The following is a 14361-nucleotide window of genomic DNA, read 5'->3' as shown; positions in this document are numbered from 1 at the left end:
CAAACAAAGACAACTTGGGGGCACGAACAAGGCTACGGGAATAAGAAAATCCTAAGATACCTCCGGCATGGCTAAGGGATTCTTCTAAACTATGATGTGCTTTAGAAAGGTCCACCTCAGCGGTACCAAGATCTTCCACGAGGGTATCCCGTTCGGTCCGGAGATCCTCAACATCAATCCAGAGCGAAGCATTTTCAGAAGACAAAACCTAGTAAACATTCTCCAACTCTTCCAATCTCTTAATCATAGATGCATGAGACATGGAAGAAGGCATGGAACCAGCTTCGCTAAGTTTTTCATAAGAGAACAAACCTCATAGGCCAATACGTTACGTTCAACAGTAACTTTAGCTAAGGAAGCGCGGGCATACTCGAAATCTGCATGATACTTTTTGCGGATAACCTCTTGGGCTGAAAGGAATTTCTCAAACAAGGCAATATCATTCTTTTGCTTGGAGATAAGACCCTCTTTCCACTTAAGGGTTTCATCATATTATTTACGAAGCAGAGCCATCTTCTTCAGGAGGTCTGAGTTATAAGCAGACTCAAGGGAAATTTGGGCCTCATTATGAACAGTCACGTTCATTAACCTATCAGACTTCCTCTGATAATGCCAAACGTCGGAGGTTAACTTGGATACTTGCTCCAAAAGGCTTCTAAGATCACCATAGCTACCAACTGGCAGGCGTAGGTTCTCTCAGGACTATGCTACCAGGCAGAAATAAAAACGAGGCTACGGGAAAGGAGAAACGAACCAATAACTTTGGAAGTTTCGGTAGCTAGAGCAGAATCAGCAGATTTGCATCCCTTCTCGGCAACCTTTGCAACATTATTAGCTCTCTCAAGAGCCAACAAACAAGCTTCTAGAGACCTGTGAGTCTTATTCAGCTCGATTTCCATCAAAGATATTTTAGCAGTGGAAGAAGCATCACTGGAAGAAGGTTGTTGTGCACTAACAAAGGCATAGTCTTGACGAGCGCGCTCCAACAAAGCACTCAAGTGAGTACAGTTAGCCCTATTAAACCTGAAAAGAGTTCATCCAACATCGATTTGTTTGCAAAGCTGCAAACAAAGGAATGTAAGAACAAATGAAGGTTCTAAACAGTGCCTGAAACTGTAAGGAAGAAATCACTTACCGAGAACAAAGATAGACGAGGAAGGAAATCAACGTAGGTATCCATAAAGGCCTCCATCTCCTGGATGTTACCCTTATGGGTTTCACCAAAGCTCTGACCAGAGCGAAGGCTATCTGGATCAAAGAATAGGTCCTTAGACACTTGATACTGAGCAGACAAAGCATCCAATCTCGAGGTAATCTCCAAAGAATCAGTCAGCTGATGACGATCAACCTCACCAGAAAAAGGTCCCTTTGAATCGTCAGAGCTCCCAAGACTCAGAAAAAGGTCCCTTGGCAGAACTCATCAGTCTTGGGATCTTTGCATCGTAAGAGCTCCCAAGACTCAAGTTCTCAGGTAACTTACCCTTCTCAAGATTAGTAAAAATCCCACTAGTCGCTTGAGAGCGAGCATGGGGCACAAGTACTGAACCCTCACCACGATGAAGAGATGACATGGTGTACGAGCTGGGAACCGAAGAAAAAGCTTGATTAGGAGTACCACCTAAGTCCATGTCACCATCAGAAGGAAGATTACCCATTACGGTCCAATCCCCAATGAAGTGGGCGTAGGGTTGAAGGATAAGCTGGAAAGTGAAATCACAACCTTCTTCTTCGGCTGAGATTCTGAGCTACTAACCCTCAAAACCGGAGCTACACCCTTCTGTAGATAAGGGAAAACGAGTTCGCCAATTTTTAGGGAAGTGAAGAAACGAGCGTGTTGTCGAGACTCCTCAATCGAGCAAAATATTTAACCTCACATAGATGCACTGCAAAGGGAGTGCTTAGATTCGAGAGATCAATCTGTAGAACTCCGGCCTAAACCAAGAGAATGGCCGTTCCAGAGTCAATTTGGTCGCAAAGAGGAAGATGGGTTGATCTGTAAGAAGGAAGCTGAGAATTGTGTGGGATCAATGATAATCAAGGATTGTGAGTGTGTTGAAGGTTTCTGCAAATTTGGTGAACTGATGAGTTCGAATAAGTTCTGATAGATTGATGAATTCTTGAGTGTAGTTACTCGAGAAATTCTGTGTAGAGAATTGCTGATAGCTAGTGATCCTTTGTTGTCCTCAATCATGGATTCAGAGACTTATTTATATTGTCAGAATAGTAAACACATTGATCCCTGTAAGTGTGACAGTTTCTTGAGTGAAATAGTGGGAAAGTGGGAGATCGTGGTGAAACCAGTTCCAGATCGTGCGGAGACATGGTTGATCATTCACCCACTAATTTGCTAACTCCTTCAAAAGTTTGCACGACTTACTCACACTCATCGTGGATGTATTCACGTGTCTTAGGCCGCCAGACCAAAACCCTAAGTGATATCCCCCCATGTGACGTGAGGGATGTCTCACGAATCGTGGAGTCTGCATGACAGACGTGTATAAATTTGTCAGTTGTTGACTGATTAGACACTGGGTCTAGATTTTGTTGAATTGAGAATGAGTGACGAGTACTCAGTGATTCATGGATAGAACATGCGTAGTTCTTTGAATGATGATGATATTGCACGTGTTGGCAAAAATTGTGAATTTGATGATGGATTACTGATAATATTGATAGTCGGATCAATATTTGAGCAACTGATCAAGTATTGCTCAATTCGACGAATTACTGATAAATTACTAAATATTGATAGCTGGATCAATATTTGAGCAACTGATCAAGTATTTCTCAATTCGACGAGTTACTGATAAATTACTAAATATTGATAGATGGATCAATATTCGGGAAACTGATCAAGTATTGCTCAATTCGACGAATTATTTATTGGTAACGTGACCCAATAAAATATTAATTAAAATATTGGTAGATTACCGAATATTTTATAATTAATCCAGATGTTGATCGCTGAATCAACATAAATTTATTAGTGTTTGAATTTTGCTCAGAATGGTGATTCGTGGAGCGTCTATTCGAAAACCCTAATTTTTGATCAATTGTTCATCACTTGACGAATTGCTGAAAATTGGTCGTGAGTGATGGAGGGACGACCACATGGGATGATGGACGTCCATGTGGCACCTGTGTGCTCGAGTGAGCGTGCATCAGGGTTGGCCGGTTGGTGAAAGAATGATGATTAAATGTCGGTTTCATCATTTATTGAAATAGTGCTCGATTGAGCATTAGGTGACAAAACCTAATTATGGAAGAGTGAGGGACCGACCAAGTGGGAGTGAGACCGACCCTTGGTGGCCATTGGACCAGCTAGTGGTCGTTTGAGCAAACTCCAGGTTTGTTGAAAAGAGTTTGGGCCCAGTATGAGCAACTGAGCAAATTAGGTCAAAATTGTGAAAGTGTGTGGGACCGGCTTGTTGCAAGCCTTAGAGCCTCCCTTGTCCGGTCAAGAGAGCATGCCCGTGTCACCACAATGACCATGTCTCAATTCTGAGAGTTTCCGTATTTTCTGTTGTGCATTTGAGCAACATGTTGGATTTTCAGAAGAGTTTGATCTTGACTGAAATTCTTGATTTTTGTTGGAATGAGCATGTATGCTCAATTGATCAATATTTTGTAAGTATTAAAATAATGGTATTTTAATATTTTTCGTAAGTAGCCTAGTTGGTCGCGTGACTATATCGACTTTTGGCCTTTTCATGGTTTGAGCAATATTTGAGAAAATATGAAGAAATCATGATTTTTGCTCAAACTGAGGAGTTTCATGAGATGAGGGAAATAATATTTATGAAAGAATAGGGATCGCAAGGTGTGGGACCCGACCAAGTTTCCCGGTCCCACGACACCTTTCCTAATTTTATAATATTATTTTTCATGAAATCGTGAAACTATGGAGAAACCATGAGTTTTGTTGAAACGGAGGAGTTTCATGAGATTAGGGAAATAATAATTACAGAAGACTAGGGATTGCAAGGTGTGAGACCGGCCACGGCTTGGGCATGGCCGTCCGGCTAGGTTGCCCGGTCCCGCAACACCTTTCCTTATTCTATATTATTATTTCTCATGAAACCATGAAAATTTGGAGAAACCGTGAGTTTTTCTCAAACAAGGAAAGTTGCTAGAATGAAGGAATTTTCATGAGTTCATGAAAATAAAAAAAAAAAAAAAAATAATGGGAGAGGCATGGGACCGGCCACGGTTAGGGCACGACCGGCTAGCCGGTGGTCCCGGCCCATGAGCGCCTCTTATTATTTTATTATTATTGTTTTTCTCCTATCTTGTGTAGAATTCCTCATTTTTCCATATTTTTGAATGCTCGTTCGTGCATTCGGGTGCTCGGTCGTGCATCATTGTTGAGTACACTTGCACCATTTTACGGTGCTTACTCAGTGATGGTCCTAATGCCCATTTATTGAGTATTTATTACTAATTTATGAAATTCAGTGGGGAATGATTCATGAGACTGAGTAATAAAAGTGAGTAGTTTTCTATTATCAATCCATAGGATCAGCCTTGGATTCGACCATGAATTCAGAATAATAAACGAGTACTACCCTTCCATGGGATCGTGGATTCGACCATAGAATCGGAGTAATGAAAGTAGTTATTACCATCCTATTAGATCAGCCTTGGATTCGATCATGAAATCGAAGTAATAAGATTATTTATTACCATTCCATGAGATCAGTCGTGGATTCGATCATGAAATCGGAGTAATAAGATAAAATAATTATCTGTTGCCATTCCATGGGATCAAGCCGTGGATTCGACCATGGAATCAGAGCAAAGAGATAAAATAGATCATCTTCTGGGAATTCAGTGGTGAATGTCACGGCAGAATCAATCTATTGCAGAAAGGATATTAGCCAGTTAAAGCATCACATCCATCCTGAAGGGTGCATAGTCAGGGATTCACAGGTGTTGCTTATGACCTGAAGGCGTTAATGCTCTCAATCTTAGAACCTCCTGAGTCTATACACGGTCTCTCCACATAGTCAGGGAACAGTAAGTGTCACCGACGTCCTGAAAACGTTAAGCTCTCAATATGAGAAGAACCGCCCAATCGTTCTCTATATGGATGGGGGTCTCTCTATATAGTCAGGGAACAGTGAGTGTCACTGATATCCTGGAGGTGTTAAATTCTCAATCTGAGGAGAACCCCCAATTATGTTATTATACATAGAGGGCATGAAGAAATTAGAGGCATCGAACGCTCAACTAGTGGAGGCCTTTCGCAAAACATGTTCATCATGGCTCATAAAATATGAGTCGTCACATGTCTGAAAGCCGTGTCAGGGACATGCAGTATCATGATTTTACGATTTTGACCTTTGTTGAAAATCCAAAATCAAAATTAAGTCCCCTGCTTAGTGAGGGACAGTCATGTTCCGCAGTAAGCATTAGATGGTGATTTTCAGTTGACGAGATCAGTGGTTGAACTCAGTCACACAAAGGTATTCTCAGAATCCTCGATTTGCTCCAATGGTGTCATGTACGAGAAAATGTACAGATAAGGACCCTGATAATATGATAAAGTGTGATTCCGTGAACACGGAAATATGAGGCACGGCTGATTTGGATGTCAGGAGGCTCAGTTCTGGTTGGTTTAGCGTTTGCGGGCCCGAGCCCCAAAAAATAAATCCTTGTTTTAGGAACAGACGTTCGTTCGTTTGTTAGTTTAAGAAACAAACAAAATAGACCTGAGTCCAATGATAAAATTTTTGTCTATGCGTTTTCACGGAAGCCAAAATTTTATTTTTTAAATATGTGAGATTTCACAAAAGGGAATAAACTCTCGTTTCAAAGATGGATGCTCGTACGAGAGAAAAGTTTTTTTTTGAAAAGACGTGCGTCTGTTAGTAATAAAAATTTTGTATATGAGCTTTTATGAAATTTTTTATTTTCTATATGTGAGCCTTCATAATTTTATTTTTAAATATGCTCTCGTTTCACGACGGATGCTTGCGAGAGGGAGCAAAATATATACATATATTTTCAAAGTTACGTGAGTTTCACGTTAAAATATATATTTTTGTAAAATCAATATTTTGATTTTGAACAACTGTTGAAAGTAGACAATTATTCATGGCGAAATAATGTCTGTATGTGAGTTTTCACAATTGTAGAATGGACGTTTGTCCAATTTTTGAAAAGCTAGTGAATATTCACATAGTGAAAATTTATGTGAAATTAATTTTTTGATTTCAGCAGTTGCTAAAAGTAAACAATTTTTGATAAATATTGTTTGTATGGATTTTGTGATCTGATAGTGTATGCACAAAACCAATGAGTGTTCACTCGGTGGGAGTCGCTCACACAATGAAAATAATGTGAATTGTTCACATGATGGAAGTTTCGTGAATTGTTCACAGTTTTATGAAAATTGAATTTTGTTCGTCTTTGCAGGTTTGAAGGAGCGAACATATTATCGAGATTGTAATCACTACATCTAGTGAAATTTTAAATAGGTAAGAGTTGGATGGTTACCATTTTTGTAGACGCTGTTGTGAGCACCTTTATTCCATGATTCATTGTTTTGTCGAATACTTAGCTTTGTATGAACGATGCGCTGAAATAGACACTTTGCAAGAATGAATGACTCCCATGATGATACTTCCAAAGATGGTATTTCCAGAGATGACATCTCTACGGATGAAACTTTAAGAAATGGTACTTCTGGGACCTTTGAGTGATGGTGAGAGATCCTTCATACTGAGTTGTACTCATGGTTATTCCATTATATTTACTACAGGATGATCGTATAGTGAGATCCCGGATCAATGTGGACTCCACGGAAATGGAAGAAAGTCTACGGGAGTGGAGAACCCAGAAGTAAGGACTACAGGATGTTAGAAAATAACGTGCAGTCCCCAGCCGTTTATTTGGTGAGTTGTTAGCGCTCCTTCTCCATCGATTGACGGTCTTCAACTTGTTCCCTGGCAAACAATTCAGGAATCCAGCACTGATGAAGAAGTTGATGTAAGTATCTCTTTTGCGCAGATGATCGTGGCATCTCCTTGAATGAAATAATAATAATTGTTGTTAATGAATCCAGGAAGAAATTATCGTGGATGAACAAGGTATTGACGCTGCTCATTCATCCTTGGACCATGGCGAGGCGGAGAATTCCCAAAACCCGAAACAGAAAATTCAGAACTTCGTCTTTTAGCAAAAACGCCATAAAATCTTCATCCGATGTCGGATTTTCGCGCTCTTCCCATGTATCCTCATTCCCAGAAAATTTCCAAGCTTTAGCAAAGAATATTTTTGAAATTTGAACATGTTTAAGGGTCGAAATCGATGAAACAGTAAACTTCCAGGAAGTTTTCAGAAAATTTTCAACTGGTGCGTAGTCCAAAGTTTTGGCCACATCGTTTTGCTCGTTTCTCCAATTGTTGTGAATTTTGGATAAGTTGTATATAACATCCATACAAAGAGAATGGTATATGACCCACACCTAGATTCTTCACCAACTTCTCCCAGTTCGTCGTCTTATACAGGGCAGCGTAAAATTATCTCAGACGGGCTTGTTGTAAAACACTCCTGTTGTGTCTTTAGACCATTCGCTTGTGTCTTGAACGGTTGGTGAAGGATTTTGATATCATTGATTCAATTTAGATCAGGAGTACTTGATTGATACATGAGCATGGTGCTTGCAGTGTCGTCTTGTTTCTGTCAGACGTAGAACATCACTTCCGAAACCCTGGTCACGGGACCACCACTGAGGTTGCTCTCAAGAGGAGGTGATGTAATGACCATGATTGCATGTCTCGGTGGAAGAATTCCTTTTATGATGAATGATTACTACATGAGAGTCTGTTGTCACGAGTCTTGGACTGTGAAACTGATCGCCATGATCAGTGGACCGTCAGTCCCCAGTATTTTGTTAAAGTACAAATTGACGTTTAGTCCCAAATATGTCGAGCTTTAGACACTCTAGTCCTGCCATCTCAGGCCTAGTACTAGGAGATCCAAATTTGCTAAATTTCGTACGGGTTAGTCCTTTCTGGAACGATTCAGTCCAAAACCAGTTTTCCGGAGGGCAGAAATACCCCTCAGCTAAATATACTACCAGTTCTGCGTATTTCAGTTTTCATTTTTTTTCATTTTCATTTCATGGAAACATCTCCCGAGCGAAGAAAAAAAATCATAAAACCTGATCTCGTCGTTTCAACGAAGGTTCAATCTTCAAACCTAATTATGATAATCAAACAACTACTGAATTCATCTTGAAAATAAAAATCATCGTCTGTTCTCTTTCTTGAAGATAAACTCAAAATTGATGTATTTCAGCAAATTAATTTGAAGATTTTATTAATTGAAAAGCGGTATAAAAGATGAGAACATGTTGTTATCATTTAATTTGATCGCCGATGTTACTTTATCGATTTTAGATAATTTTTTTACGATTTCAAAAACCTAATTTCTTTGATTTTGGTTAGAGCTTCTTATTCAATTAATGGGAAGAAGTTGGATCTATAATCATCTAATTATTTTTTGCTTATCAATTGGTTTAAATGATGATAAATCTTTTGTAGCAGACTGCTGGACCTTGGAGACGACACAGAGACGAGTACCTTTGATTGTTCTAATGGTAAATGGTCGATTTCACTAACTTCAGTATCCTTATTGTTTAATTTCTATTAGGAAAGTCCATATTGTAGTCATGGATTTACCTGTTATTAATTTAACGTTTGATTAACCATCTATTAGGAAAGTCCATAATGTTTCGATGGTTTTGAACTGTACAAGGAGCTTGGTTTGAGATTTTAGTTAAGATTAATAGTTTCTGAATGTATGAATGTTTATGTGCCTGAATCACTGTAACATATTTTCTATTAAAAGAGGAGTTTATAATTAATTGTGAGAATTGACGTTGGATGCTTAAATTTACAATGTTTATCTACTATACCATTGTAGTAGATGAGTAGACTAGCCTTGCAAATAATTCCATACGTGGATTTTCAGTTTTTCATTCTTAATCTTTTGGCACATCTGCTTCATTATTTCATTGCTGAAGACGTTAAAGTTAATCGTTTGGTACATCTGTTTCATTATTTCATAGGTGAAGACGTTTAACTGTGCGCATTAGTTTTCATGGTGATTTTTATTTCTAGATATTGGAAATTGTGGGACAAGCAGAGATACTAAATTTCCTTGACAAATGATGAAATGTGTGTTCCAGGAAATGAGAAAAAATATACTTAAAAGTTACTCTTTTACGTACGCAGCGGTTCTTCACTTCAAGGTGTTCTTTCATGCTTGCCCGATTTTCGTCCATCTTTGAGAAATGAGAAGGTCAAAGGTGGAGATGATTTTTCTTTCGTAATTGCTGGAGCATCTGGTTCAACTGTTGGAAGTTCCAAACTAAGGGGAAAAAATGAAATCATACACAGTGGCTTGCAAGTAATTCTTTATACCTCATTTTTTATTGAAGCTTCCCTTCTGCTTTTCTACGGTTTTCTAAACAACTGTGATTTTTGGATTACTGGGCATGTATATATTGGCAGAATGATGGAGTCATAACATCCTTTTGATACTCATTGTTCGTATAATGGATGCATTAGGAAACTTTGGTATGGCTCTGTATTTTAAAGTTTATCAATTAGTAAGACGTAAGCCGTTCAACACTGACTGCTAATTCTTTAATCTTTCATATGTTGATTCCTCTAATCTGTTTTATAGGAAGCTTGGATTTTGATGATTGGTCAAATCATCGGCAGCCTGGAAATCGGAATCTGCTGCCATGATAAATCCTCCAATAAATTTTATTGTGACATCTCATTCGAAAGGAAAAAGAAGGTTAAGCATTTTTTCTTTCTCTTTAAATTATTATTAATTTCCATATTTCTTGGATAATTCTCGACTTCATGTTTTATGTTTTCTTCAGGAACAAATGGGGACCTATTGACAAGGCATACATGCATAACACTTGGAGATCATCACAGGCATCATATCATCTGTTCCCGATGAATGGAAATCTATCTCCATCAGATCATGTGTTTCTTTTACTAAATGATCTTTTGAGCCTTTCACTACATATCTATGAAACTGTTGGTGTGTAAGTGCACTAACCTTTAATGGTTCTTCTAAATTGTTAATATTAGAAAAAAGACATTCTAGCCTATTAATATGTGCCTACCCACAAATGATACACATTTGCTTGGGATAATGCATTTTTGGCTTGACTTCAAGCTGCGAGGGCCTCTTCATAACTAGGCAATTGATTCGTGTGCATAGGCACTTATTTACAGGCCTGAATGCTTTTTTCTAGATATTAGCAGCAAGTTCACGCCTCTAATTTATTCTTTTGTTTGAAATGCAAAATGGAAAAATTTTACTTGCCAGGAGATTGGAATAAATTGAGTACTGTAAAAAAGTCGTTTAAAATCGGGGTACATATTTTCTCATTGTTTCATAGAGAGTTGTCAGTTCCAAGTTGTTGGTAACATTAATTGTTACCGGGTACATAGTTATATACCCGTTGATTGTTAATGTGTACAAAGTTCTACACTTGTTGATTGCCAATGTGTATATGGTTGTACACATGCTAATAATTAATGGTACAAAACTATATTATACCCTGATACAGTTTGATATTAATCTTTATTGGTTTTGTGGATTTTGTAGGTGTTTTCAAGATTTTCTAAATGAAGGTTCTAGCTATTTTCTGGATTTTGTGGATGTATGTATACCATTGTAGTGCCTCATTTTTCAGGTATTAACATTTTACAATTGCAAGGATTCAAACACTATTAACGTCTTAGCTGCTCGAATTTGTTGACATATTTGATAAGAAAATTAATAAAAGTGGATGAATCAGTTCTAGTTATTTTTTTTGTATTTTGTAGATGTGTACGTAGTTGTTTACCATTGTCCTGTCTCACTTATAAGCATTACATTTTTCTAAATCGAGTACATGTCCTATATAGCTCATAACAAAGCTATATGTATTATGTTTAGTATCTTCATTGTTTAATCAAATCTAGCTATTTTTAAGTTCAGTATCTTCATTGTTTAATTTGGGACGGAGGGAGTATTTGATACTTGATACACAAATTGTTTAAGACAAAAAATGGTTTTGTGCAAATAGTGCTTAAGTTCATTGGGTAATAATTTAATCTTCTTTATGTTTACAATGTGCATCCTTGTTGTGGACTTGTTTACACATTATCCTTCAATATGATCATTATTATCAAAATTAATTGATCGCGAACTGGTGCACCAACGGCTAAGGTTAGTTCCTTTTCCACCGTATTTTTTTATATTTTTCTAAGCATATATGTATTCTGCTAAATATAATAATGCCAAAATCTATTATCGAAGAATGGGATATCTATTATGGGAGATGGGATTCTTTCGATCTGTTTTTTGTCTGGAAGTTAGTGGTCTTGTTGATAACTTGTAATAAAGTCGCATGTTCCTAATAATCGGATTGTGAACTTAATGTGTACACAATTGTACACATGTTGATTTATGGTGTGTACATAGTTGTACACCTGTTGATTGTCAATGTACATTTAGTTGTACACCTGTTAATGGTTAATGCACACTGTCTCTTGCTATAGAGTTTAAAATTTTGTTTAGTGTTTATTTACCGGAAAATGCATGGTTAGTTAAATGAAAGCAAGACCATTGAAGAATTGTTATTGTTAAGACATAGTGTTAAGGAGCTTGAACATTTACAGTATGCAGATTATCATGCAGATTATCGATTACTTTTTTAAATGAGCTTTTTATCCATATTAATTTTTTTCTTCTATCTGGTTAATTTGTTGATTCTACTCTTAATTTTTTGGTATAATTAGGTCGTTTGAGTAGCACGATAATAAGGTTGCTCATAGAAAATGTTTCCCATTTGCTGCACTAACAACTGGTAAGTCCAATTGTGGCATGTTGTTATTTAATTGTTGATGTGCACATAGTTAAACACATGTCGATTCTTAATGTACACATATTGATTATTAAAGTGCATTAATCGTACACATGTTGATCGTTAATGTGCACATAGTCGTACCACATGTCAATTCTTTTTGAAGCAAATTACTGAAGCTGATATTACCAACCACATCTTATCGCTTCTGAGAAAGTATATCGCCGTCTCATTGAGATTTCGTTAATTACTACTAGATTTCCTGTAGTGCCAGTAGTTGCTATGGTTTGCATTACTTTAACTCATTGCCTATATTCCCTGTCAAACGATTAAACTCTTGCCTACAAGTTCTCTCTTTTTTGTGATTAGGAGTTCATAGTTTACTGAAGGAACTTGTGCATAAGGATGTCAGTGTGACTTCGGTAAGTTTATAACGGTTCTTTATGTGTACATAATTATGCACCTGTTTATTGTTGATGTCTACATTGATGCATATCTATTGATTGTGTGTACATAGTTGTACACGTGTTATTGATGGTTCAAAACAATATTATTACTGATGTGTCTTTGACGTCAATCATTTTTAGTTTTACGTATTAAATTTAGGGACTCATAAGATCAAAATGGTAGAGCGCCCAAGCCCATAACGAGGTTTGCGGAGGCTGATGGTTCAAATCCATCTTTGTTTCCATATTATGTTTATCCAATATGGATATGATTGGTGCCTGCCTAGGTAGACGATTTAATGCATGTTTTTTAGGGGTGTACATATTGGTGCACCCGTGTAATTCCCATGAAAAATAGGTTTGTGTATGGTTATGAATGATCGATTTTATGCATGTTTCGCAGGGGTGTACATATTGGTGCACCTATGTAATTCCCGTGAAAAAGTAGGTTTGTGTCCGGTTATCAATAATTTAGGGACTCGGTATTAACATAGTTGTTGAGTGCGTACCCTCTACATCTATTTGTTCACTTTGTTTTGTTTTGTTTTGTTTTGTATTATCTGCATGTTGCATCCGGGATTCTCTGAAATATAATATGACGAAAAAATCCCAATGCTCATGCTAAATTTTTGCCGTTTAGTGTTGCAGGTTTGCTTAGTTCTTCAACAGCTTATTTGTGTCAAAATAACTGCCACATTTTCTTATTGTTTCAGGATTAGTATTAAAAGTTGCTTATCCAGTTAAGGTTCTGTAGAAGTCATGTTCTGGTTTAATTTGATTCTATATCAAATGCACAAATGATTAACATGCTAATGATGATAGATTTTATATCTTAGTGGATTTCAGTGAGATTTATCAATGATCTGAATGTTACACAGAAGCCTAAGTCTCTTTTTAATGATCTACTCATAGAGCTTGCTTCAAAATTATACTCTCCCAAGGTGTTGGATTTTTTATAGGTTTGTACATAGTTGTACACCATTATGCTATTCAATAATTGATGCATGTTTTCTGGTATACAGTCTGTTTTTGTGGGTATGGATGTCAGATTTATTTAGGTGTGTACATAACTGTACAACATTGTGATCTCTCCTTTGGGGCGTGCGTTTCGAGGCACGGGGCCCTAGTCTGCATAGGTCGGCCGGTCACACGCAAAGGTGGGCCCACAGTTATCACATTGACATCCTTGGGACCTCTTGAGTATATATCTACACCGTCCGTTTAGGCTGGTGAAGATGGATGGTCACGATCAATTTATGACAGATGTGTGTTGCCGCAAACCCTAATTAGGTTTTTGAAACAGCCACGCCCACACGACTTTGACCAAACGGTTTGGTATGTCGTTGGCCTCCTTTGGGGAGATCGATCACTTGGGGACAATGTTGGGCTGACGGTGAACGCATGCGTACCTTCCTGATGGTCCTAAATGCGATCTAAGCCATCCAAATAGGCTAGATAAGTTGGATGGTCGTGATCGATTTAAGACGCTAGTGTATTTCCGCAACCCAATTTAGGGTTTGGAAACATCACGCTTGCCATGGTTTGGGCAAGAGTTTCACTGCTCAATGGCCCCACCATTGAAAGTCGTTCGAGCAAGTAGAAAGTAGGGCCTCCGGTGTGCATGTCAGCGTTTCCCTAATTTCTCATGGGATCATCTAACCCGTCCAAGCAAGCAGGCGAAGTTGGACGGTTATTATGGTTTTGAGACTGTCTTGGATAGTTCAAGCTCGTTCGAGATCCTCCCAAGCAACGCGGCTACCCTACTTAGGGTTGGCCTTTGATGGTGATGGGAGATGTATGGTGATGTTCGACCGTCTAGGGCATAAGTGGGCCCGCCGGTGGTCATCACGATAATTTCCTATTCCTGCCAGGGTTTGACTAAGCTTGTTAAATTGCGCGGCCAACTTGTGTGGCCGTGATCGTTTCTGAGACTGATATGGACAGTCTAGATTTTTTTTTAAGGAAATTAAACATGTTCGATCGAGCTGTCTTTAATTAAAAGCGCATCGATTCAAGACTCTCTTTGTCAGG

The 14361-nt window shown here is 38.0% G+C and overlaps 1 protein-coding gene, 1 long non-coding RNA gene, 1 other non-coding gene and 1 pseudogene across 3 annotated transcripts; all 4 read left to right on the top strand.

Annotated features, from left to right (window-relative positions):
- Positions 1-8136: 8136 nt before the first annotated feature.
- On the top strand, positions 8137-9586 carry LOC113286342. The gene is made up of 4 exons (XR_003329239.1): positions 8137-8190; positions 8550-8605; positions 9243-9417; positions 9522-9586. It is a non-coding gene; the product is annotated as an uncharacterized LOC113286342 (long non-coding RNA).
- Positions 9587-9689: 103 nt separating this feature from the next.
- On the top strand, positions 9690-10772 carry LOC113286341 (proteasome activator subunit 4-like). Its single transcript, XM_026534985.1, has 3 exons — positions 9690-9813; positions 9902-10072; positions 10642-10772. The coding sequence occupies exons 1-3, from the start codon at positions 9758-9760 to the stop codon at positions 10712-10714; spliced, it is 300 nt and encodes a 99-aa protein (XP_026390770.1). The 5' UTR covers positions 9690-9757; the 3' UTR covers positions 10715-10772.
- A 2118-nt stretch (positions 10773-12890) lies between these two features.
- On the top strand, positions 12891-13029 carry LOC113292297. The gene has a single exon (XR_003331779.1). It is a non-coding gene; the product is annotated as a small nucleolar RNA snoR134 (small nucleolar RNA).
- Positions 13030-13136: 107 nt separating this feature from the next.
- On the top strand, positions 13137-13214 carry LOC113292250 (annotated as a pseudogene).
- Positions 13215-14361: the final 1147 nt, after the last annotated feature.

This window comes from Papaver somniferum, chromosome 6, assembly GCF_003573695.1.
Source record: "Papaver somniferum cultivar HN1 chromosome 6, ASM357369v1, whole genome shotgun sequence".
In the NCBI taxonomy this organism is placed as follows: Eukaryota; Viridiplantae; Streptophyta; class Magnoliopsida; order Ranunculales; family Papaveraceae; genus Papaver; species Papaver somniferum.
The sequence above is the reverse complement of the archived record's forward strand: the minus strand, read 5'-3'. Positions and strand labels throughout refer to the sequence as shown.